We start from the raw sequence: 24,838 nt of genomic DNA, 5'->3' as shown, positions 1-24,838 counted from the left end.
GCCGAAGGAGGCCGGGGCCGCGGGCGCGCGCGCCGCCGTGGGCTCCATCAACGCCAGGACCACCAGCGACATCGCCAAGGAGCTGGAGGAGCAGTTCTACACGCTGGTCCCCTTCGGCCGCAACGAACTCCTGTCGCCGCTCAAAGACAGCGACGAGGTCAGGGCCCTCTGGGTCAAAATCGACCTGACGCTGCTCTCCAGGGTCCCAGAGCACCTGCCCCAGGAGCCCGGGGTCCCGAGCGCTGCGGCCGCCAAGGACCCTGAGGGGGCGCCGCCCAGCCACGCGCGCGACGCCACGCCCGAAAAGGCGCTGCCCAAGTCCAAGAGGAAACGCAAGGTAGGGGGGCCCCGGGGCGGGGAGAGGGCGCGGGGTGGAGCTCCTCGGGGCAGGTGCGGACCGAGGGTGGTGTGGTGCACTGTCAGCCCGGCACTCGAGAGGCCGAGGCGGGAGGATTGCTGCGAGTTCAAGGCCAGCCTGAACTGCTGTGTATAGGGAGACCTTGTCTCAGAGAGCCCGACCCTCAAAAAAAAAAGATAGATAGATACACATTTCAAGGGTAGGTACGTGTGCTTAGCACATTTTAATTCTTCTTAGTTCCTTTCCCATCTTCTCGCTGCTGCCCCACCCCCTTTCATTTTCAAAAGATCCTCTCCCTGTTTCCTATTACCTATCTTTTGTTTCCTGTAATTATTTTATACTTTGGGCTTTTCCTATAAGAGAAGTTATGCAGTACTGAAGCTTGCATGTCTGATTTATTTCACTAAACATTGTGGTCTCAAGGTGCAGCCATTTTCCTACAGTCTGTCCTTCTTTGCGGCAGAGTAGTACTCCCTTCTCATTTTACAATTGAGCCCTCCCCCACGCAGTGGGGGAGAGGTCTCACACACACAGGGAGTATTCAGTGTGGGCAGGCACAAGCTCAGCAGTGGATGTATGAGGGAGTCAAACATGTGGTGAACCCCATCAGAGCTCTTGCCAAGACATGGGGTCGATCAGGGAGGACTTCCAGGTGGAGAGGGCTGGAAACAGGGTTCTGGGAGGAGCGACACTGAATTAAGCAGAAGCCCCAAGATGGAGTGGTACCGGGACAGAGGAGCAGGGTGAACGGTGAGGCCGGAGTGGGGCAGGCAGGTCATATACCCAGAGAGCCCGTGGCATCATCGCAGAAAGCCAGTTCTGAGGGCTTTTCTCCCCTCCTGTGGCCGCGTCTTGGAAAGTAACCTGGACCACAGTAAGTGACAAACCAAAGACTGCAGTATTTATGAGTAGTTCCAAATTTAGGGCAAAGCATCACCGACAACAGTGAATATGCATATACAACGTACAGCCGCACAATTTTAAAAAGTCCTCAGAGTAAAAGGCGCATTGTCATTAGCCCTCCTCAGAATCTTCCCCTGGATTTGAAAACACTTATCCCATCCTTCTTACCATTTTCTGAAGCAGTTCTGGAAGTGCTCTTTCGTGAGTGTCTTTAGTTGCACTCTCCTGCCTGCCTCAGTGTCCTCAATTGATTCAAAATATTTACTTTTCGTGGTCATTTTGATTTTGGGGAAGACCCAGAAGTCACATAGTGCCAGAACCAATGAATAAGTTGGATTAGGACACACTGTCATGTTTTTATTTGACAGAAATTACCATAAACATTTTTACTGTTCCTACTAGCTTTATGCATAACGGTTAAAAACGTAAACATTTGAAGCTAAATTGACTTGCTCGAGTTACATCCCTGCAGAGGCAGAACCAGGAAAAAACAGGCCCCAGAGTCTTGCAGTAAGACATCAGCTGTCTCAGATTCTTGTTTAAGGAAGACGGGAGTAAGGTTTGTCGTCTTCCGGCCAGGATCACTTTGAAAGCATGGAGAAGGCACCCAGTCTCCTTCTGACAGTCGTCTTCATGACCTAAAGGGCACCATCAGCAGGGAAATCTATTATGAAATGCCCAAGTGTACTGTTCGTGCAGTACACTTAATTTATCCCTATAAAGAAGAATTTGACCCCCCTGCAAGAAAGTTCATGAAGAGAAGTAGCTTCACTAAAGCAGCTAACTTGCCTTTCCTTTTAGTAAAGATGCAAAGATGATTTTATCAACAGATCCCAGTATAATTTCCATTCACCTTTGGCCATTAACCTCAAGCCTCCCACTGCCACCCCGCGTTGGACCCTCATGGCCGTGAGAGGGTGCTCAGGCAGAGTGGAAAGTTTGTGGACCTCTGACCTCATAGCCATTTTTTATCATGTCCTGCTCTGGGGCCAGTTCCCTGGGCCCTGGACCTCCAGTGCTGTCCCACGGGGCTCCATGGATGTTAGCATGGTGGCTTCCGTCTTGAAACTCTTCGTTTTTGTCCTTCATTTGGGTTTTGTAGTGATATGGCAGGCATAGTTCTGTTCCTACAGGAGGACTCAGCCTGCTCTTTGGCCGATGGCACCCTCAGCTCTGTGCAGCGATCTCTTCCTCATCTTAGTCCAGGGACCACTCAGCCCTCACCCCCAGAAGTTACTCACATGCAGCACTGGAAGGGCCAAGGTTGGGGTTCCCACATTGCTGAGCCTTGGTCCAGGTAGTGAGGTGTCCCAGGAAGATAGTTGCAGTCTTCTGGTCTTTCACCATGGGGGTGTGGGGGGATGGGGCGTGGGAAGGGAAAACGCCTAGTGGACTTCCCCTCCCAGGCCAGCCCAGCCAGTCCCTGGTGGTGGAAAGGGGAGCCCCGTGCTGGCGGGCTGTACACGCGCACTAGTCCCAGGGCAGCCCCCGTCCTTGAGAGTCTTTGCTGCCCGCCCCCTGGGATCCCCACGTGGAAAGGAACACAGCACAAAATAGCAAATAAATACCACTGTGATGGGTCAGAATGGGGAACGAGGAAGTGTCTTCTATCCAGTTACTTTACAAAGTCACATGTTGGAGCATTTCTTCCCTGTCCCCCTTTCTTCCTGTCTGCCCCTGGACGATGCCACCCCCCTCCCTCAGCACTTGCTGTTGCTCAGTTTTTGTAGAATGAATCAATCAGTCACCTACAGATACATGTGGGTAGTAACTCTGAAGTCGGTGGGTAAATGGGTAGGCTGAGGGAGACAGATACACATAGATGCATAAGAAATATGCAGAGGGAGGTGTTGGTAGGCATAAAGATTTGAAATATGTATGGCTGTATAGACAAGCATGGGTATATAAAGAGATATACATGTCAACATATAAATAAACATATGTATAGACTTATATACAGTAGGAATACAAGAAAGATATGCAGAATGACATATATAAAGCCTGTAATGCTCTGATGTAAAGAGATGTATTGTCTGTAGCCTTTTTTAACATGAAAAACTTCATTGACACTAAGCCTGACAGCAGCTCAACTCTTAAGACCTAATGAGACCACAGACAGAAGAGCAGGAAAGGACATTTTCATAGCACTGTTATTCACCATCCTGGGGTGTTAAGGCCCCAGTACTGGGCACTAGAAGTGGAACCTCTAGGCCTGCCTCTCCAAGGTGCCAACCAAGTCTCATCTGCCAGAGTCCCAAGGCTGAGGACCAGGGACAGGAAAGTTTGGAATGGGCCCTCCCTGGGGCCACTGTTTCAGAGTGAGAACCCAGGAGCTTTGTGACACAGCCCCTGCTAGAAGGAAAAGGTGGTGGTGCATGTCTGTAATCCCAACACTAGAAGCTGAGGTGAGAAGATCACCTCAGTTCAAGCCCAACCTGGGCAATTTAGCATCTTTGCAAGACACAGTCTCAAAATTTAAAAAAGGGCTGATGATGTAGCTCAGTACAGAAGGCTTTGCTCCATACCCAGTACCAAACAAATGCACAAAAATATAATCCAAGTCCTATCTTACGATAAAGTACCTTAACAGTTCTAAGATGTCAGGGGCTGGGAATTCTGAACAAAACTAAAGGCACTAAGATGCAACCACCTCTGCCTTCCATTCACAAAAGGCACGACTTTCAAAGCAGAAAGACCCAGGCTGCCCAGAGAATGCTTGCTTTTTGTACCTCGTTGCGATGCCAGGCCGTGGCTGGAGCGGTGACGCTGAGGCTAATCCATGTGGATTAGAACACGTCTGCTCCCTGAGCAGCTTCCTTGTTCAGATGTCCCTCCCACAGCTGGATCAGGGCGTCGTGTCTTTCTCGCATTAAGCTGTAGACGGCAAACCTCACAGATTTCCTCCTTGTTCATTGAGGAGCTCACTGGGCTCCCACTCAGGGCATAGCAGGGAGACCTGGCTCCAGAGCTCAGCATGCTGGAGCTCACTGTAACCCTTTGAAATCCAGAGCTGATTGGCTTTTGTCCGTCCCCACATAGTGTGACAACGAAGATGACTACCGGGAGATGAAGAAGGCCCAGGGAGAGAAAGAAAGCTCTTCGAGGCTGGCCGCCTCCTCCAACAATACCTCGTCTGCCAACCACTGCAACATGAACATCAACAGGTAGGCACATTTCCTGGGAGGTGAAAATGAGCAGGAGAGGCCCCTGGGTCTGAAAGCCCCGTGCCATGTTGGGGTGGAGTCCAATTTTTTGATGACTTCCAGTCCAAGTCTGCAGACTTTGCTTCCCCGAGGCTTATAATGATGGCTGTGCTACAGCTGCCTATAGCCACTTCTCCGCCAGCAAATTCCAGTTACCAGGGACGCACAGTTCTGCATTCCTCCCCAGACACCCTCTTTCCCCCACCACAAAGAACTTAATAACCAGATCTTCAAGCCAGTGTCATAAAGTTAGCTACTAAACCCCCGAGAACGTTAAGCTCACTAAGATGCAGAAATGCACACTGTGAGCGGAGTCTCCATGCAATGCACCTGGAGCTCTTGATGCACAGTAAAATTGTGAAGTTAGAGAAGATCTGTGCTTCCACAGTCAAACAGCCTCTAAAGAAAGTCCTCTGAAGAAGGGGGCCTGGGGGACCCAGCGTGCACCAAATCTGCTGTGATGAACAGCTCTGCAGCCGGGCGAGGTCCCGGGGATTCATTGCAAGTGAGCGGCTTCTCATCGGTCACAGACGCTCCTTTCTTAGGTTTAGAAACAGCTCCACGCAGGAGCCACGTTTCCTCTGGCCTGACACTCCTCGCTCTGCCTGACGGTACACACAGTTCTTCAGCAGAGATTAATGCTTCCGCACAGTACATAAAAGTGTAAACGGAAAGGTTAGGAAAAGATGGACAGCGGCACTAAAGTTGGAGAGGAAATTGGAGCACAAGGGCACAGGCCCACTGCGGCCCCGCATCACCTTGGGAAGGAGACCAGGACACAGAAGGATGGCACAGGAGGGACGGTCGCTCCTGCAGACAGGCTCAGCCACAAGAAAGAGTGGCATCCCTAGCTGTGCAGAAAATGTGAAGGGGGACACAGTGGCCCCCAAAGAGTTTTGAATGTGTTGTATGTTGTGTGTGTGCTTCTTTGTCAGTGCATTTCCTAATCTCTCCAGCCAGTCTAGCAATGCCCAGCACTGCTCTGTAGCAGTGAATGTAAACACTGTTTCAAACTGTCTGGAAGAACTGGGATAGGGCGTGAAAACATCTGTGATACTCACTGGAGACATAATCACAGACCTCGCTCGCAGGGTTCCAGTGTAACCCTTCCTCTGGTTTCTCGGGCCTGCCTTGCCATTGAGAGAAATGTTCTTTTAGAGAGAAAATGAAGAGGTCCCTTTCTGCCACCCAAGTTCACAGACCTCAGATGAAAGACACTTGTCCTGGCAGAGTCTCTGACTGACAGTTTTGCGGATGCTATGTAATCCAACAGCGCATGTGAAAAACGCGTACAAGTTCTCTCTGGGAGCTGTGCCTCTTTCCTCTGGAATTGTGAGTGCTGCTGGCAGGTTTACCAGCATGACAGCACCGTCCCAGAGAGCAAGGCAATGACCCGTCAGATAAAGTTTCTTTGGTCAACCTGAATATGTAGACTTGCAATGAGGCGGAAGGGACAGTTGTACTCACAACAGTTTCAGTGTCATCATTGGTTTTCCATGCACAGTAAAAGTCATCAATCATATACAATAATAGGCTCTTAGAAATGGGTCTTTTTCCGTCTCATTTTAAGAAGCAGAGTCAGGCTGTTCATATCTGCCTGCAGCATCAGAGTCCTTACCCTCGGAAGATGAGCTACGTTGGATTCATGCAAAGCGGTTTTCTGTGGCACCTCTCCTTGCGTTTTTCCAAGTTGTTAGACATACAGTGCTCTTGGAACCAGAAGCCCTCTCTCCACACGGATCTGTTTGCATAACATTAAGAATCTTGGCTTTGTCATTTGTGCTAGAGGTCTGTGCTGTAATTTCTCTGCTCTGACCACCAGCTAAGGAAATTGCTTTTTGAAGTGACTTTAATGGCTTGTTTGCAGTGATAACCGACACCTGCAATTAAGAGATCATCACCCCAGGAATAATGATTAAATCTTGGCTAAATGGATTTACCTCTCCTTGTAAACTGACTGTATCAGGTGACCTCTAGAAAAATCTTAAGTTAACAGTGTTTGGGTTTATTTCAGGCTAATGCGTCTGCCCCAAACACTGCTTTTTTTCCCCCGTCAAAGTAAAATAATCGTGCAAAACCTAACAATATAGAGTCATTGCAGAGACTTACGAATAACAAATTTCATCTTCTCTGATGGATTTTGGAGAACATTATATTCATGGATAGTTTCAAAGGTAAAATGAGGAGCTACGAATCAGACGTAGGCATTCCTAATAACAGTTTCTATATTCTGTATTTGTTCCGATCAATGTCTGGCTACTCAGAAACTCAACAGTCGACAGTTGGCTACATGCTTTGCAGGTTGGCTATCCTGTGATTCTATTACTGTCTGTGTAACAATTAGCATAAGCTCAAACGCTGGCAAAGTCCTTTTGAAATTGGAGAATTCACTTATCACTGTTGTTTTGAGTTTCCCATTACTTGCTGCTTATGCTTGTGAAGAAAAGAAATGCGTTTGTTATTCTGAGATCCTCGGATGAAAAACTCAGAACATGAAAGTATTATATTATTCTGAGTCATGTCTTTCGGCACAAACTCCAGAATTACTAATCATCCTGATGGAAAGCGTAAGGGAACAAAGAATGCGATTTGCCTATTGTTTCTTGTGGCCCTAATGCTATACGTTGTTCCTAGTAATAATTTCCAATCAATTCTTCCTACCAGCAGGTTTTAAATGGGAGGTTGGGGTCTTATATAAAACATTTACCTTTCCCGGTGCCAGCTACGTGATAGTCCATTACTGTGCTTTCCTTTTTTCTCAGCTTGGCAATACCAGTAAATAAAAATGAAAAAATGCTCCGGTCACCCATCTCTCCCCTCTCTGATGCGTCCAAACACAAATATTCCAGCGAGGACTTGACCTCTTCCAGCCGACCTCATGGCAACGGTGTGTTCACTTCCTCCTCTTCCAACAAAAAGCCGAAGGCCGACAGCCAGCTGCAGTCGCACGCCGGAGACCTCTCGGTTCGTTGACACTCTTCCTTCCCCGAGTAGAATCAAAATAAATCACAATCCCCGCTTTCCTCTCTATCAGTGCAGTCTAAGCTCAGGCTGGAGATCCTGCGGGGAACCCCTGAAGGCAGCTTCTGGGGAGAACTGGTAGAGGTGAGGATCCCTCCACCTCCCCACAGAGAGCAGAGGGAGAAAGAACGCACCCGCAGGGGAATTCCAAACCTCCTAGATGTCAGAGCCCCAAGTAGCACTATCTCAGGGGAAAACAACCAACCAACCCCATACTGGGAAAAATCCCTTACCCTTTGGCCGTTGAATCTGGGGCTGAAACGCACACCAAATACTTGGGGCTGCCCTCCGCCTTCATGGACAGGTGCAGCGGCCCCAGTGGGGGATCCTTATGCCGCCCCTTTTCCAGGGGTCTCGGGGGCGATTCCAGCACTCCCCTGGGAGAAGCAGGCATTCATCGCTAGTCCGAGTTCGCAGCTCGGCCTGCTGTCCTGGCTGCAGTGCGATCTTGCGCTGTTTGCGGACTCTCTCTGAGTCCGTTTCTTCATCTGCAAAGTGACAAGGATGAGACTGAAAAGGCAGCATTCTCTAGAGACCCAGCCCCTCTGGAGGCCTCTGCAGCGAGCATGACATGCGTGTTCCCCTGCTGCACCCTCATCTGGTGGCGCTGGACCACACGGGCCCTCAGAGACAGTCCTGGAACCCAGACACCCTCTGAGTTCCGAGTTCCGCCGGGTCACTGTGCACATGAGACCCAGCTGGGCTTTGTGAGGCTGGCAGAGAGGTGACCCTTGAGGGCAGGACTGAGCAGAGAAAGATGCGGGAGGACACAGTAGTTCATGCTTTAGCCCATGAATTAAAGATGCAAGACAGTTGGCAAAAGGTCACACAAGAGCCTCAATCTTACCACTTCCCAGATGCATAGTCCTCTGCACCTCATTCACAGTCTATTATCTTTAATTCTAGGCTGAAAGACTCTAGAAAGGCTTTATTAGAAAGTCGTGGAAGAAAAAACTTCCCACAAGTATAAAAGAAAACTTTGGGGAATGGATTTGAGACAGGGTCTCCCTTATGTAGGTCAGGCCAGCCTTGAACTCACCATATAGCCTGGGCTGGCCTTGAATTCATGGTGATCCTCCTGCCTCAGCCTCCTGAGCGCTGGGATTAGAGGCACACACCACCTCAACCAGTATAACAAAACTTTTCTTTCCTCTAGATCCCTTATATCACAAACAGCTGTGATATGCAAAGAATATGCAAAGAATTACAAGTTACTTACAGATTTTACTTAGTAATCCGTTCACCAAACAGCTGCTTACTGAGCAAGTACTTATGTGCTAGGCTCTTTGCTGAGTACCAGGCATACAGTGATGGTCCAGAAGCTTCCATCTGTGCCACAGGAAGCTCGCAGTCTAATGGGGAGAGAGCTGGAGACAAGGCATCAGGAAAGCCCGAAGTTATATCCGTAATCACGGCCAAAAAAGAAACACAGAGAAGGAAGAGTTTCTATAAGAAAGAGGCTTGCTCTGGTGCTGGGAGCAGCAAATTTTTTTCTGCAAAACAGGATTTCTCAACACTATTGACATTCTGGGTGAGGTAACTTACTGTTCCATGCCCCACAGGACAATTAGCTGCATCCCTGACCTTCCCAGTGGTAATGACCAAATATGTTTCTAGATAATGCCAGATTGCCTCCCCTCCCCCTGTTGAGAATTGCTGCTGTGAAGGGTCAGATAAGACTAATCACAGGCCAAGTGGGCGAGGCTGTGGTAGCTACTCAGCTCTGTCATTATAAAGCAAACATAGTCAGTGTCATCAGTGACAGGTAAACAAACAGGCACAACTGGTTTCCAATAAAACTTTATTAACAAAAAAGGCCAGGTTTAATCCACAGACCATAGGATATTGACCCTTGGATGTAAGCTTTTTGAAAGACAAGTAGCAGTATATTACGGGATAAAGAGCAGTACTGGCTGCAGAAACAGCACATGCAAAGGATCTGGGGAAGAAGTGAAAATTGACAATGAGACTGAGGGACAAAGAGCACAGGACAGCTTGGCTGGGAGGTAGGTCAGGGCCAGCCTTGCAGGTTACAGAGGCCACTTCGCTGGTATTTCTCCTCTTACCAAGTGGGCACCATTGGAGGCACTTAAGAACCACCTCAGAAATTTAGCATCGGGTTTTCCTGGTCATATATCAAGATAGAGCTGCTAAGCACAAAATCAGTCTGTATTTGAAGAAACATTTATATACACTCAATTACATCAGAGGAAGCAATTTCATAACCAAAGACAATTGTTTGATGATCTGTGTGTTCACACACAGTGGGTGCTGTGCACATATTTTCATTTTGAATAACACCTAGTGACTCTCATTGGCTTCTTCTGTTATTCACAGACAGTGCCTGAGACCCCGTTCACTTGTGTTCTGAATGACTTCTCTCCTATGCGGGACAGTTATAGCGAGGCTTGTTCCTGGGCCAGCAGCATCAGTGCCACTTGGGAATTTGGTAGAAAAGTAGATTCTCAGGCCCCAGCCCAGCCCTGCTACATCAGAAACTCTCAGGGTGGACCCAGAAGTCTGTGATTTCTTCTGAGTCATCCTGACATGTGCTTAACTTGACTGGACAATGGCCTAGCAGACTGGGAAAAGCAAGGCCCAAACCTTATTCCTAGGCCTCCCCGCCAGTAGCTCCCGGAACCCAAAGAAGTTAATCTCAAGTTTTCTGCTCTGTGAAAGTGAGCACAAGACTTCCCTTTTGATATTTATGTGTAAATGCTACTGTAAGGCAGATGCCCTCAGACCTAGAATGCGTGTACAAGTTGAGCATCTGTAATCCAAAATGCTCCAAAATCCTACACTTGTTCAGCACCCACGTGATCACTCAGGCAGAAAATTCTACAGCTGACTGTGTGACAAGTCACAGTCAAAATGCACAAAATTTATTAAAACTACTGTAGAAATTGCCTCGGGCTATGTATATGAGGTATATAAAGTATATAGAAAACATGGATGAATTTGGTGTTTAGATTTGGGTCCCATTCCCAAGGTATCTCATTCTGTCTATGCAAATACAGTGCTGCCTTGGATCATGAACTTAATTTGTTCTGTGATTTTGGAAAAGATGGCCACGTTTGTGTTTGGGTGGGAGAGATGGTTACACTCGTGTTTGTCATCACATGCAGAGAGTTTGCAAACAAACACAAAATTTTGCCAAATGCTTCTGTTTGCAAACTACAGTGTTTACAAACAAAAGCGTTTGTGAACTGAGGCACCACCCTATTCCAAAATCTGGAAAAAAAAATCCCAAATCCAAACGCTTCTGGTACCCAGCACTTCAGATAAGAGATATTCCACTGTATGCTTTGTATATCTTTTTATTTATTGAGATAAAAACTACCACCAATTGTACTGTGGAACACAAAGGTACTGTATGAACAAAAGCTCTTCTAGTTAGTGGGTTGCTGTTGCAGCTGGGGGTGCCAGTGTCTCAAAGACTTCTGTGTTTTTGTTGTTCAGAAAACAGCTCACAGCAACTCCGAAAATGGTGTCCTCCACAGCAAGTCGCGGCCACAAACAGAGCCCTGGTCACCAGGCTCCAATGGCCACAGGGACTGCAAGAGGCAGAAACTGGTCTTCGATGATATGTGAGTTTGGACTCTTTTTTTTTTTTTTACATGGTGAGGGGCAGGTAAAAATGGACATTCCACAGGCAGATGGGTTCTGATGGTGTGACCATTTTCTCTTGCATGACTTGGTCATTTGAATGTCCCTCTCAAATGGAATTTTAACTTTATATGCTCCCTAAGTTCTGCTGAAGACTTTTTGGACAGACAGAACCACCAACGCTAATGGGTTTGCACATAGAACGTCAGAAAGCTGAAGCAAACAACACTAATTTCAAGCATCTGTTTTGTGTTTTAAGGGCAGTGTTAGGCTACTAGAAAGGAAAGCATTTTCACTTTTACAAACTATAATAAGCAAAGAGTAATAGTTACTTACTCCTGAAAGCTTCTTTTCCTCCAAAACGTTGAATTCTCTGTAACAAACAGTCTAAATGATGCCTGTACAGGAAAAATGATCCCGTCACCCTTCCCTGGGTTCTAGCTCTGAAACTCAGATAGAGATTGCAGTTTCCAGCATCAGTTTCAAAGAAGAAATGAGAAGAGAAATCAGAAGAACATCCCGGAATGCCCTAGAGAGGCTGAACTGAAAGTTGTCTAGGCCCCTAGGGGGAGAAACAGGTGTCAAGAACAAGCCCAGAAGTAGAAGACGGGGTTTCCAGGCCAAACCCTGTCCTCAGCTGTGGGTGTCCGCTGGAAGCCCTGGAGTGCGCATCTGTATGAGGCAGGAAGAATGAAGTCCTAAGGCAGGGCCCCAGGCAAATGTAAGAGCTCCTACCCTCGGCTGTAGAAGCTTAAATTAGGAAAGAAAGGATCATTCCTGTGTCCAAGTCCTGGCTTCCTTCTTAGAAAAAAAGAGAAAATAGCAGAAACAACGCCATGTGTCCCTTGTGAGGGGCTCCTGAAGTCCAGTAGATGGCATCTCAGGGTTGGCGCCTGGGGAATGTGTAGGCGTGACGATGGCCATCCTCATCTAGGCAGAGCTGCGTGGCGAAAGGGTCTGGCGGAGGAGAGCTGCTCACCTCATGGCCTTCAGGAACCAGAGAATGAAGGGAGGAGCTGGGGAGGGAGAGGTCTCTGTGGCCACACCCACAGTGACTGCCTCATCCAACCAGACTCCTCCTAACAGCAAGTCAGCGATGAGCTCCCCATCACCTTCCAGAGGTTCCCGCCTGTGATCACAGGATGCTTTAGGGGGACAACTAGGCAGAAAACATAACACTTCTGTCTCCATGTCTGAGATGTGAGAGTACTGAGTCCTGCACAGTCCCCAAGTATAACCTAGATGTCAGTAAGCTAATTAGGGTTCAGAGTTTAGGAATTGAAAAAGCAAACCCACTTTTTTAAAAATTTCACTTGAGCTCGTTCCCAGATAACTCTGTTTCAGTAAGTTTAAGGGCCGCCCAGCTTTCTCCCTTGCAGCTCAGCCCTGTCCCACACTCCATTGCTTCCCGTTCCTCCCACCTCATTCCCTTCCTCGCTCCCACCACACTGACGGAGCATAAATGAGAAAACACAAGCAAGCCAGCGTTTATGGAAAAAGAAGCTGCAAGGAATTTTCCAAGGTATGGATCAGAAAGCTAAGTCACAAGTAGCAACAACCAAATGATTGTACTCAGAGCTACAGTTTTTTGGACAGCTTACAAGAGCAACTGTTTCTCAATCTGCTAGGGCTGGGGCCAATATAATCTTGTTACTATCTGTATCAATGCAGAGGCTGCTATTTGCTGTGCTCATAGCAATATGTATAATTTTTTTTTTGGCTAACAGCTACAATAAGACTATTTCTCCTTTTGTGGCTATAGATACAATAAAATCAAAACGTGCTTTTCTATATCCTTTAGATATAGAAAATATAGATATGGGAGAGAGGGGGATGTTGCATTCCAGTTGCCACTTGTCCCAGCTGATTTGAAATCCATAACCATAACATAAACATGCGACTCAGACCTGCCACTCAAACACGGAACTAAGAAAGTCTGTGGGAAGATTCTCGAAGCTTGAAAAGCGAACTAGGCATTGTCTGTTCCTTTAAAGTAACAGTAAGTGTCCCTCAAGACACTTAAAAAAAGTAAGTGTCCCTCAAGAGATCAGAGTCACCTAAAATTGCATAAAATATCTGCCAGGCTCATTGGATGTGTGCTGAGCACCTCCAAAGTGCCAGCTGGGGGGGTGAGAGCAAGAGACAGATATTCTCAGCTCTTTGGGGGCAAGGGAGGCAGTGAATGGAACCACTAAGTACCCCCGCTGCCTTGTGCCCCCTTCAGCTGCCATTTCTCCACCAGCAGCCCCCTTGACCAAGGAAGTTCTCGGCCCTGTCACTTTCCTAGGCGTCTCTACATTGAGGGTGTCAGCGAGCACTGAAATGACCCAACAGAGGTGACAAGTGGGAAAAAAAGAAAGGACTAAATAATTATCGCCCCAGTCATTTAGCGTTGATTGAAATCCAGTCACAGTGATCCAAAAAGTAACAGATGCCGTAGTACCATTTAGTTTTTAAAGCCACGTCATGTAGCATTTTTTAAAGTAAACTCATCTTTTTGTGTTATAAATACTCGTTAATGGTTGAATAAACATGTGATTCAGACAGCAGCTGAACCCGGTGGGCTGTCAGTAACGAGCCCTGAGTGAACACAGCTGAATTATAAATAACCCTCCCAGGGGGAGCACCTGGATTATTTTTTGCTTTCCATGAAGCTGCATGCAGGTAAATTTAAATTCATGGGCTTCCGTGCCCCTTTTCCTATGCCGCTTACCAATTAAGCAGGCACTTGTTTGTACCTTGGGGATGCAGGCGGAACTGAACAGAGTGACACTTACGTTAAGAATGGGATCCAGGTCAGCTTGTTCTCGGTAAGATGCAGACTCAGATGGGTGGCAGTGCACCTGCACCTCCTCCCCTGGCATTTAGCAAGTGCGTGACATTCACTGCTCAGCAGCCACAGCACTGAGGTGACGGTGGTGTGATTACCAGGCTTCTGTTGAAAAAAAAACCCTGTAGGACTTTGTGGCCATGAGTGACAACACTTGATCCCCCTCAGAGCCCAGAAACTGCCCTCCTGTGGGCAGAGCTATGTGCTGTAAGACACCAGGCGCTGTCATTAGTGACGGGGGAGTCCTCGAGGATGCCAGGGTCAGGCAGGCTCAACACAGGAGTCCTGAGTTCGCAGAGCTGAGCGTGAATGTTGAGTGGAGAAGCCAGCGAGGCCAAGAGCCAGCGCTGCTGGCTTCTCCCCGAAGGATGCGCCGTCCCCTCTGGAACGACCAGCGCACGGCCAACCCACCCAACGTCCCCATCTGTCTCCTGGCGCCAGTAGCACTTGTCCAGCTCCCTAAAGCTGCCCGGGCCACGTGACCACCCCAAAGGCCATGGCTCGTGCAGTGGGGCTGGCGGGAAAGAACGGGGACTTGACATTTGTAATGTCATTATGCACAGCGGTCTCAGAGCTCAAAGGGTTTTAATTTTATAGATGATGGGAAGGTTCCTATATGTAAAAGGTCAGCTCTCTCACAGCTTGATTCAATCAAAGGAAAGCAACTGACACCTTTGAATGGGTGGCATGACAGGCAGACAGGGTGCTCTCCTGGGGGGCTGACCACATCCTTCTTCTCCTGAGGATGATTCCGAGTTCCATTCACCTTTTGGTCTTCCTGGTAAACTGTAGTCCTCCCTAAATCCCTGCATCGAAGCCAGGTCCTTCTTTTCTCCTAACTAAAACCAAAGGAAGAGCAAACGAAAATGGAGTCCGCATTGGACGAGGAGCACAAGGGCTTTCAGATCTCCCTAGCGGAAATGCGAGCTCTCTGATCACTGTTAGGATTTGGTAAAATTGTTTTCTTTTACACATTGTGCCCAGAGAAGAACAACAACAAAATTGATCATTTTCCATTTCAGCAAAAAGTTGCTGATTGAACAACAAAAAGCTGCCCTGCTTAGCCTTCATGTCCTGGTGAGCCCAGGCTGCTTCCGGTGGGCAGCAGGAGGATAGCCTGTAGGAAACGACAGATGTTGCTCAGGCTTCTGACAGCCAGCTTCCAGGGCCTGAGCCCAGTCAGCTTCAAGGTTGTGCAAACAAAAGCTGTGTTAGAATCCCCGCTGACTAAACTCAGTCTTCTGGCACTGCTGGGGAAGTGTCACAGCAGCACTTGGAGGTCCCTGACTCCAAAATACTCTTTTGGTAGGGATCACTTGGAGCTGAGAGTGTAGTTCAGTGGTCAGAGCACTTGTCCAGCCTGCACAAAGCCCTGAGTTCCCTTCATAGCGCAGCAAAAACAAAAGTAAAAGTGATGGTTCGCTGCAGTGAAAAGAATTCTTCAATTGCTCACTCGTTCTCCCTTGGGAGAAAGCTGCTCAGAGTTTGGGACACAGTCACACTTCGGGGCTCATCCAGTGACAAGCTGATACATACCAGATTCGATGGTGCATTCATGTAGGATACACAGCCCCTGTCTGGTTTGGGTTTCGGTTTCCCTAAGAAAGCTGTCCAGATTTCTGCCACATGGAGGAACCCGCCTGTTCAAACACAGCGCGCTTTGCTCCCTGCCAGCTCGCCGGAAACAGGCTGGCTCAGAGTGGGCACCGGTTCACAGAGGCGGAATTCCAGCCAGGAGCCACCTGCCAATGTCTCTGTGGGAGACCATTCAACTCCACAGCCACAAAGAACAAAAAGCTAGGTCGCTTCAGTACTCCTGCGCCAGAAGAAATACGAGGGTGCTAACACCCTGTTGCTGTGTAAAGCCAGGCTGTGTGTTTGTAGGTGGGGTGGGAGGAAGCTGAGGAGAAGAAACTTCCAGAAGGATGTTTGGATCCACATTTAGTTCCCACTGGTGGCAGAGAATCCCTGTCACAAAGATACGTGTGGCTGCGCTCTGGCTAGCCCATTTCTCAAGCATACGAACTGCACAGTTAGTTACATTTATAATGTTTAATGGAAGTTCTGTTAGGCTTGTTGTGAATCATCTTAAAACTGCATCACTGGGAGAAACAACGTGAAGAGTATTAGAGCACAGATGAAAAAAGCAAAACTCGGTTTTCCTTCTTAAAAAAAAACGGAAGATCAGATGAAAATCTGTTTGAACCCTGAGATAACTAGACTTTACTTCCATACCTCTGCTGTGTGACTCTTTGTGGTAGCAGTTGTGCTTTTCCTGTAGACCTGCACATTGCTGTGCATTCATAGCCATGCCGGACAATCCGGGCGACATCCCACGGGTCCCAGTGGCTTTATGACATCTCATCCAGGCGCGTGGCACTGGAAATCACCTGAAGGGAGAAAATGGGCCAATCATCCGGCAATCTTCAGTGGCTCAATAGAGGAGCCCTCCATTATATGCAAAATGAGAATTCTAAGAAATGTGTCCGTCAGTGGTCCATTTCCTGTCAGCGCTGCAGGTTACAGTTGCAGCTGCCAGGATGGTCAGAAAATTATCCACATGCACTGCTTTGAGCTTGTGACTCAGCCTCCATGCCAGGCTTTTAAAGATGCATTTATGTGCTGCCGATGAAAACAGTGTTGATTACAAAGCCCGTTGCAGGGATGATGAGCCACCGCCATCTATAAGGGTAACTCGGAAGGCTGGTGGAGACTAAGATACCTCTCGTGAGAGTGAAGTGCGTCTGAAATGACAGTCTGTTAGTGACAAGGTCTACAAAACAGGGAAAGAAGAAAATGACCAAACTTACACGCTAGAGTGTGGCGCAGATAATGATGCGCAGCATTTCAGGTTGCCATGGAGACACTCTCTGGCTCATTGACGGTGATGCCTGCCCCATCAGAAGGGACCAGCCTTCTCTGAGGTCAAACAAATCCAGCACTGTTCAGGAAGATCTTGTTCACCTTCTGTCATGTGTCTAAGTAAAACTGCAGGGTGGGGAAGGCCGGAGAGGTGTGCACCATGCTGAAAAGGCAGTGACCATAGCCTGGTGCCACTCAGAAGGTAACTCAAGACCAGAAGCGTGGTGTAAACAAGAAGTTCCAAAGGAGATCAGGGAACACAGATGCGCTTGGACCAGAGTTACTGGCTAGGCCTGAGGGTAGAATTTGAGACGCAGTGACATTTGCCTCAGTGTAGGCCCTCGGCTTCAGTGAGTGAGCAGAGAGCAGAACATTCCAAGCAGCAGGGAGGGCTGGGCAGAGCTCCTGAGACAGAGATGGCAAGTCGTCGGGCAGGGAGGAAGCCAGCCCAGACTCCGGTCCAGGGCTGTGGTGAGGAAGGGTTGGGGTGGAGAGGGTTGGGCCGGATTATGGCAGCTGACCTGGGATTTGACCTCAGAAGCCTGGAGACTTATTCTAGGTCTCTGAGCAGGATGGTGATCTGATGAAAGCCGTGTTTGACGACATTACTTGGGAGTGAAGCCCAGGGGGTCAGTGACGGGCGCAGGGACCAGAGAAGTGATGACAGCCTGGGTGTTGGCGGTAGATGTGGTCTTTGAGAGAAGAGATACTTCACAAGGAAGCATTCAGGGCATTTGGTAACGAGGGAGGAAGGGATGAAGATACCGGAACTCCTCTCCTGAACCCCACCCGAGCCTCAGGGGTCAGATCTGAGCTTGGGCTAGTGGTAACGTCTGTCCCTCTACTTTGGAACATGAAATAAATACAGCGGCTTTTGGGGCAGTGATACTATTCTGTGATACTATAATGGTGGAGATAGGTCATTATACCATTTCCACACCCAGAAAATATACAATACCAACTATGGGCTTTCGATAAGTACTGTCAATGATAGATTGTCAATAATAGATTCATCTATTATAAAAAAAAAATACACCACTCCAGTTCAGAATGTTGATGGCAGCGGTGCTGTGTACACCTGGAGCAGAGGGTATGTGAGGACCCTCTGTACTTTCTGTTCACTTTGGCCGTGAACCTAAAACTGCTCTGAAAAGTGAAGTTTATTTGAAAATAGAATAAATGAGCAGTAACAACAATGCACATTGGCAGAGCTGCAATCAAAGACCAGACAGACAGTCACTATGTAGATAAAGGTCAGTGGGTAGCCAAAGATGAGAAAGGGCAAAGCCACTCAGTGTAGGAGGCATGGGTGTATGGAAGATGAGCTACAGAAAGCAGAGCTCGTTGGAGCAGGGCCTTCTTATGGAGGAAACGGGTCACCTTCCCCACCAATGAGAGACCCCCCAAGAGGAAGTGGGGTGGAGCCTGTACATTAAGGAAATTCTGCAGATATGTTTTCACGTGGTTGCTGTGATATGCTAAGTTGCTACCCGCAGTACTGACAATATTGTATAGAGAAGTAAGGGACAGGAAACCAGGTCCTTTTGTTGCTTCAGTGACTTTTTGGACCCAAAGTTAATTGTTTGCTATGATTCTGACTTTGAATGATTGGTTGGCTGACTGACTGACTGATTGATTGGTTGATTGATTGGAATATTTTAGTCAATGTGCATAGTTGTGAAATACGTTGTTTCTCTAAGTACTTTGACCTCTTAGGATAAAGGCATGCTCTGACTGATATTACAGTGGGACAAAGACCCATCAGAACCTCAAACAACACAGTTTGTGCTAAGCGCATCACAATCAGCTAACAGTTCATGACTGATACCGCTACTAACCTCATATCTCCCATTCCGGCAGTCCTGGCTTATATTTGATATTCACAAATAGGTCAGTTTTATTGATTACGTAAAGACCCATAATAAAAAAACAGTTTGTGCTGGTGGCATATAAAGAACGCAGAGTTCATTTTTTTAAAAATCTATCTAACTAAGCATTTAAAGGTTCTGTAGGGTGAGTAACTAGGTGTAACTTTGGGGGTCATTATGCACATTCAGATCAGTCTTGGGATGAATTACCTTCATCTCCCCGAAGAATCGGTGCTGGCCAGGGTTATTGCTTTAATAACACACACGTCTGCTATTAATGTTTACCAGCTAGCTAATCAGCGCTCCAGAGAATACATGCCATGTTTGCATTGTTACAATGTAGACATCACTCTGCAGTTAACTTCATTACGACTGGAAAATAATCAGGCAGCATTACGTGTTTTCATTTTTCACTGTGAGGCTTTAAAATAATTAAATATATACACATACCACTCTAGGTACCATTTATGCATATAAATGACATTTATATTCACAAGGCTACATAAATATTCTCACTCATACATATCCACGCGATTCTTAGGAGGTATATTTACAACCTGCATGTTAAAGGAGGATAGTTTTGTGTAACTATTGGGCAAAACAAGATTTTTCACTTTTTTTTTCTTAACCACACAGTAAATAGTGTGATTCACAAATTAGGCACTGGGGGACCATGTAGAAACCTCTGTAAATGTTAAGTGTCTGAATACATTGAGTGGGTTTTGACTTGCTAACTTAAGAGAAAAATAATCACAGTATTTTACACACAAACAGCAATTTGGAAGGGCAAAAAAAACAGACTTGATTCTATGTTAAGCAGAGTTTTTAAATTGTGCTTTATGTTTGAGCGAAGGAAAAGAATATTTTCAAAAGATCTTGTACTTAAGCAATAATGACGTTTAATATCGTTCTCTCCTTGTAGGCCTCGAAGCGCAGATTATTTTATGCAGGAAGCTAAACGAATGAAGCATAAAGCAGATGCAATGGTGAGACCCTTCTCTTTCTGGATACGTTCATCCAAATTGTGTTTGTACTGCCGCTTCATCACTGGGGCAATATAGCTGGGGGTAATTATAAAATCTATTACAAGGATGGCTGGGCCTGTTAAGTGCAGAAATGTTTATATAATCAAGTGCTCATAGCCCAATACATTATGACTTCAACCAATAATGTCTGGCTGGGAGAAAGCCTTGGGTAAATGAATATTTCAATTTAGTCCTAAGGTTTGAATAGTAACTAGAGCCAATCGAGTCCGTGGGTGATAGTAGGGTTTTTTTTTTTCGTTGAAAAAAAAATCTAGATTTGCATTTTTTGCCCTTTTACTAGCTTGGCCAACTCTTGGCTTGGTACCAGGATCAAATCTCTTTCCAAAAACACTTGTGTTTTTCATACGCATCTGTCAAAACAAATGCTTTTCCTGAACCGTACAATACAGAAACTGTCATCTGCACACAAGCCATAATGCCACCATGATTTGACGTTTCCAAAAACTAACTCTTCTTACTTGGATAATGTCCTATTTTAGGAGGCTTGATGCTTTCAGGCTAGAAAAAGAAGACTTCAGGTTTGGTTTTTTTAAGAGCTCATGAGGTTGTTCCATCTTAAGGTCTCTCATCCAAAAGGACTCCATCCTATCGAGTAATTCCAGTTTTATTCCCCTCCAGTGTTGGTAACTGAGATCACTCTGGGTTCTGGAGACAAAGAAGGCGTTTCACATGACTTTGTATTCTTAAACCCTAACAATCTCATTTTGCCAATGCCGTGCTAGTAATGAAGTGTCACCCGTCAAACATGTATATTTGCACGGAGTCCACTACCCAGGACACTGGGGTACAAAGGAAGTGTCCAGAGTGTCAGAAAATAAGGACAAGAAAAAGCCACAGCTTTTGCCCACACAATCCCAGTCTGATGGAGTGTCCAGGTCACCTGAGAAAACTGGTACATGGCCGCTCTTGGAGAAAAACATCAGTTTTTGTTGTTGTTGTTGTTGTATTGAGAATTTGCCTTGAGCTCCATCGACAACCTATTTTTTTAATTTTTTGAGTCCAGGTCTTGCTAAGTTGCCCACGCTAAACTCAAACTTGCAATTCTCCTGTCTCAGCCTCCCAGAGTGCTGGGATTACAGGCCTGAACCACCACCCGCAGTCCAGCTGACTGAGATTTTCTGCCTGAATTCTTCATCCAAAATGTGTTGGCCCTATTCATTCCATGTCATCTTGTTCCACGCTGCCTTTTCTATCAACCAGTTCCCAAGAGAGAGGCACTGCTCCAGCGAGGCGGTCTCCTACCAGCCTCTGAGCTTGCTGATGTCAGCCGCTGGGCCCATGCTCCTGTGGAGCTTCACACCCACTCACACACACACTGGCACTCTCAGGTACACTCACACCCTCAGCGTCCTCCTGCATCCAGCCAGTTACGCGTTAGGGGCTCCTTCCTGGGGGTTCTCGGCAGCCCTGTCCCTCCTCCATCCTCCCATCTCATTTACACTCGACCCGAGGCGCACATTTTTTTCCTCACAGACGGCTGGGCAGGCTGAACCATTCTGTGGCTGCACACGCTCTCTCTCCAGGTGTACTGTATCTTCCCGGCAGGGAGCCTCTGTGCATCGCGTGCACACGCCCCAGAACTGAGTGCCTTGGAAATACCTATTGAGCAAAGTGATTTCCTTAATCAGAAAGTGTTACCGAAAAACACTACTTTGGAGTCGGTTTGATTGATAAGCTGTTTAGAAACTTGATTTGCTAGTGAAGAGCAGTTCTGCTCCGTGTCTCTGTTTTCTAACATAGTATTACTAATGAAGTTGTGGGGAGTTCGCTGGCTTATTTTTTTTAATAGCAAGGCTTAGGATTCTGGGTTTTTTTTATTGATGAATGAATCATTTGAAAATTGGAGGGGTTTCTCAGGCCACAGTGTGGCTGTGTAGTTATCTACAGAGAGTAGCAGAGTGCGGCACGAGGAACTGATGTGTAAAAGTCTAGATTTATGAGAATTTAAGAATATAAAACTGATGGATGATTAACCTCTCTGATGTGGGGAAAGAGTAACATAAATTTAAATGACTACAGGTAATCCAAAACCTCATTTTTTATTATTGATTTTCAACTTTCTGATCCGTTCTGGTGAAGCTGAAATGGTGCTCTGATTTTCATCTTCCTCCTTTTCGTTCCTCACTCTAAGGGAGGTCCTCACCACTACAGTAATCACAAAAAAAGAAAGATGAAAGCATGTGAATGGAAATAATTGTATCAGTCAGATTTCCCACTGCTGGGACACAGTACCCAGCACCCACAGCTTAGAGGAGGAGAGGCTTAAGGGGGCGCACAGTCCTGGCGGAGTTAGCCCAAGATCCACTGGCCCCAAGGCAAGACCATCATGGCGGAAGGGAGAGGAGAGCTGCTTACCTCACGGCAGCAGGAAAGCAGCGAAGGAAGTAAAGAAGCAGCCGGGAAGGAAGCAGTACCCTCCAAAGGCACACCCCAACCTCCTCCAGCCAGGCCTCATCTCCTAACAGCACATTTAGCTAGGAGTTCGTCAGTGAATGGCTCAGTCCGCTGATAAGCATAGCACCACTGTGATCCGATCACCTTTTAAAAGCCTCACCTCTGAACACGTAAGACTTAGGGGGGACATTCTCTATCTACACCATGACAGTAAGGTAAATATGATAACTAAGGCCTTGCTTGAGCTAGCCAACTACTAACCCTAGTATTTACTGGTTTTTTTTTTTTTCATTACATACATACTGATGATGAATGTTAATGCATAAATTAGGCAGAGTAAGAGATTAATAATAATAGCTAACAATAAAATAGAACAAGGGTAAGGTGGTATAATGAAAATACTTTAACTTCTAAGTTGTTGTAGAATTTTCCATTTAGTGTTTTTGGTATGATGGACCATGCCTACGGAAACGTGGAAAGTGGGGCTCTGGATGGGAGTGGGGTGGGGATGGCGGACTACTGTATCCTGTTTCTTCCCTCAATCCCTTCACAGGATGTGGGAGCTCAAAAGTTGAGTTTCTCCCATAAAGTGTGTAAACTGTGAGAATGCCAGTTAAGACCCATCATTAAGGAAGACCTTTCACTCTGTTGCTCAGGTGGAGAAGTTCGGAAAGGCTTTGAACTACGCCGAGGCCGCCTTGTCGTTTATCGAGTGTGGAAATGCCATGGAACAAGGCCCGATGGAGTCCAAATCTCCCTACACCATGTACTCAGAGACCGTGGAGCTCATCAGGTGAGCGCTGGGCTTCTTGCTGGGAGGTGGGGTCCCTGTCTGGAGGCACCAGGAGTACAAACGTCAGCCTGCGCCAGCAGCTGCTGGAGCCGGTGTCCATCTGCCGGCAATGGGAATGGAAGATGGCACAGCTTTCACACACGGTGAGGCAGGCCATGCCTTACCGCTGACTGTGAACTTAGCCAGTCAGCTGTGACACACCCACCTCCCCCAGCCAGGAAGTGGTGGGTTTTGAACTTGCTTTTACCTCTGAGATGCTTTGAAGAAAAAAAAAAAAAACTGCTTCAGTCAAAAAAAAACTCAACAGCAGCAAAACGAAATCTAAAAAAATAAATACCTGATACTAAATGGGCCAAAACACGTCTGAAGAGAAGACGTACAGATGACCAGCAGATATACGAAAAGATGCTCAGTGTCGGTACTCATCAGAGAATGCAAATCAGACCCACACTGACATGGCCCCTCACCCGAGGGAGAGTGCAGCTAAGCACCACGCACGGGCGAGGAGGAAAGGGAGCACGCCGGAGCACTGGTAGTGAGAATGTAAAGTGGCATACCCACTACGGAGAAAACTACGGAGGCTTCCAAAAAACTAAAGCTAGAACCACCATGTGACCCAGCAATCCCACTACTGGGAATATTTCTGAAGGAAATGAATCGAGTACATCAAAGAGACATGTGTACTCCCGTGTTCACTGCAGGACTACTCACAATAGCCAAGAAAGGGAAACAATGTAAGTGTTCATTGACTGATGAATAGATAAACAAAATCCAGCACATATACGTAATGGAATACTATTCAGCCATAAAAAAGAATGAAATCTTGTTGTTTGTGGCCACATGGATGGAATTGGAGATTATTAAAAGTGGAATGAGCCAGGCATAGGAAGACCAGTACTGCATGATCTCATTCATCTGCATAATATGAAAAAGCTGATTCCATCAATGCTGACAGTAAAACAATGGTTTCCAGAGGACAGGAGAGTGGCAGGGAGGGAAGGACAAGGAAAGAAGAAAAGTCTGGTCAGCATGGTGTGTCGTAGTTGCCTCTTTTCCTTTCTGAGACCCCATTGGACACCTGAAGCCACAGATGATACCAAACCTTAGACACACCATTGTTTTTTAGGGAGGGTGTACATACATAGCTGTGTTAATGCTTACTTTATAAATTAGGCACAGGGGCTGGGGGTGTAGCTCAGCAGTAGAGCACTGGCCTGGCATGCCCGAGGCCCTCAGTTAGATCCCGGCCCCACCCAAAAATAAAATAAGTGGTCGCAGTAAGAGAATAACAGCAATAAAGCACAACTACCATGATAACATACCAAAATCAAGGCATGTGAGTCCCCTGTCCCTTTCTTGAAAGAGTTAAGAAAAACGGTAAGAGTCTTGGACCACGGTTGGCTGTAGATGACACTTAGGAGACCGAAAGCTGGGATTTGGAGAGACCACTGTAACCTGAAACTTACTTCCATCAGTAGTGACTGTGGAGTATTCAATGCAAGGAGAGAAGATGCAGGCGGATTTTATAAGAGGAGGAGGCATCCTCTTATGGGCTGGTGTGGACGGAGCCCCACTGTTCTGATCTAAACTCCCCACCTGGGCTGGGACACATGATACCATCGGGCCAGGGTTTGACAGGGCACTGAGCATGCTCAGAGGAGGCGCTCCCCTTCCACGATGGACACCTGGAAAGACACAGCCTTCATTTCTGTCCAAACCAGCAAGGAAATTTCACTTGTTAGCCCTACTGAGATCCTTTGTAATGTTGTTTATGTTTCTAGCCAGCTTAACTGCGTGGAGTAATATTATCTACTATGTCTAATACCCACTGTGTGAAATAATTCTTCCTAAGACTCACATTAAGACGTTTTTCTAATTCTGCAATTCCTTGCAATCTAACGCTGTGTTTTGCTATGCCCTGTCATTCCACACACAAGAGCTGTTCATCTTGCTC

General features: G+C 46.9%; 1 protein-coding gene across 1 annotated transcript in view; it reads left to right on the top strand.

The window, feature by feature from the left end:
* Aff3 (AF4/FMR2 family, member 3) overlaps positions 1-24,838 on the top strand; it is a 383,610-nt gene that overhangs the window by 344,051 nt on the left and 14,721 nt on the right. Inside the window, exons 14-19 of the mRNA XM_005400832.1 lie at positions 8-337; positions 4,301-4,425; positions 7,227-7,428; positions 10,945-11,072; positions 19,574-19,637; positions 22,748-22,884. Coding sequence (XP_005400889.1) covers positions 8-337; positions 4,301-4,425; positions 7,227-7,428; positions 10,945-11,072; positions 19,574-19,637; positions 22,748-22,884 — 986 coding nt within the window. The remainder of the gene's footprint in view (positions 1-7; positions 338-4,300; positions 4,426-7,226; positions 7,429-10,944; positions 11,073-19,573; positions 19,638-22,747; positions 22,885-24,838) is intronic.

The sequence above is a fragment of the Chinchilla lanigera genome, unplaced genomic scaffold, assembly GCF_000276665.1.
Source record: "Chinchilla lanigera isolate Chin_1 unplaced genomic scaffold, ChiLan1.0 scaffold00069, whole genome shotgun sequence".
In the NCBI taxonomy this organism is placed as follows: Eukaryota; Metazoa; Chordata; class Mammalia; order Rodentia; family Chinchillidae; genus Chinchilla; species Chinchilla lanigera.
This window is presented reverse-complemented; position numbering and strand designations above follow the sequence as displayed.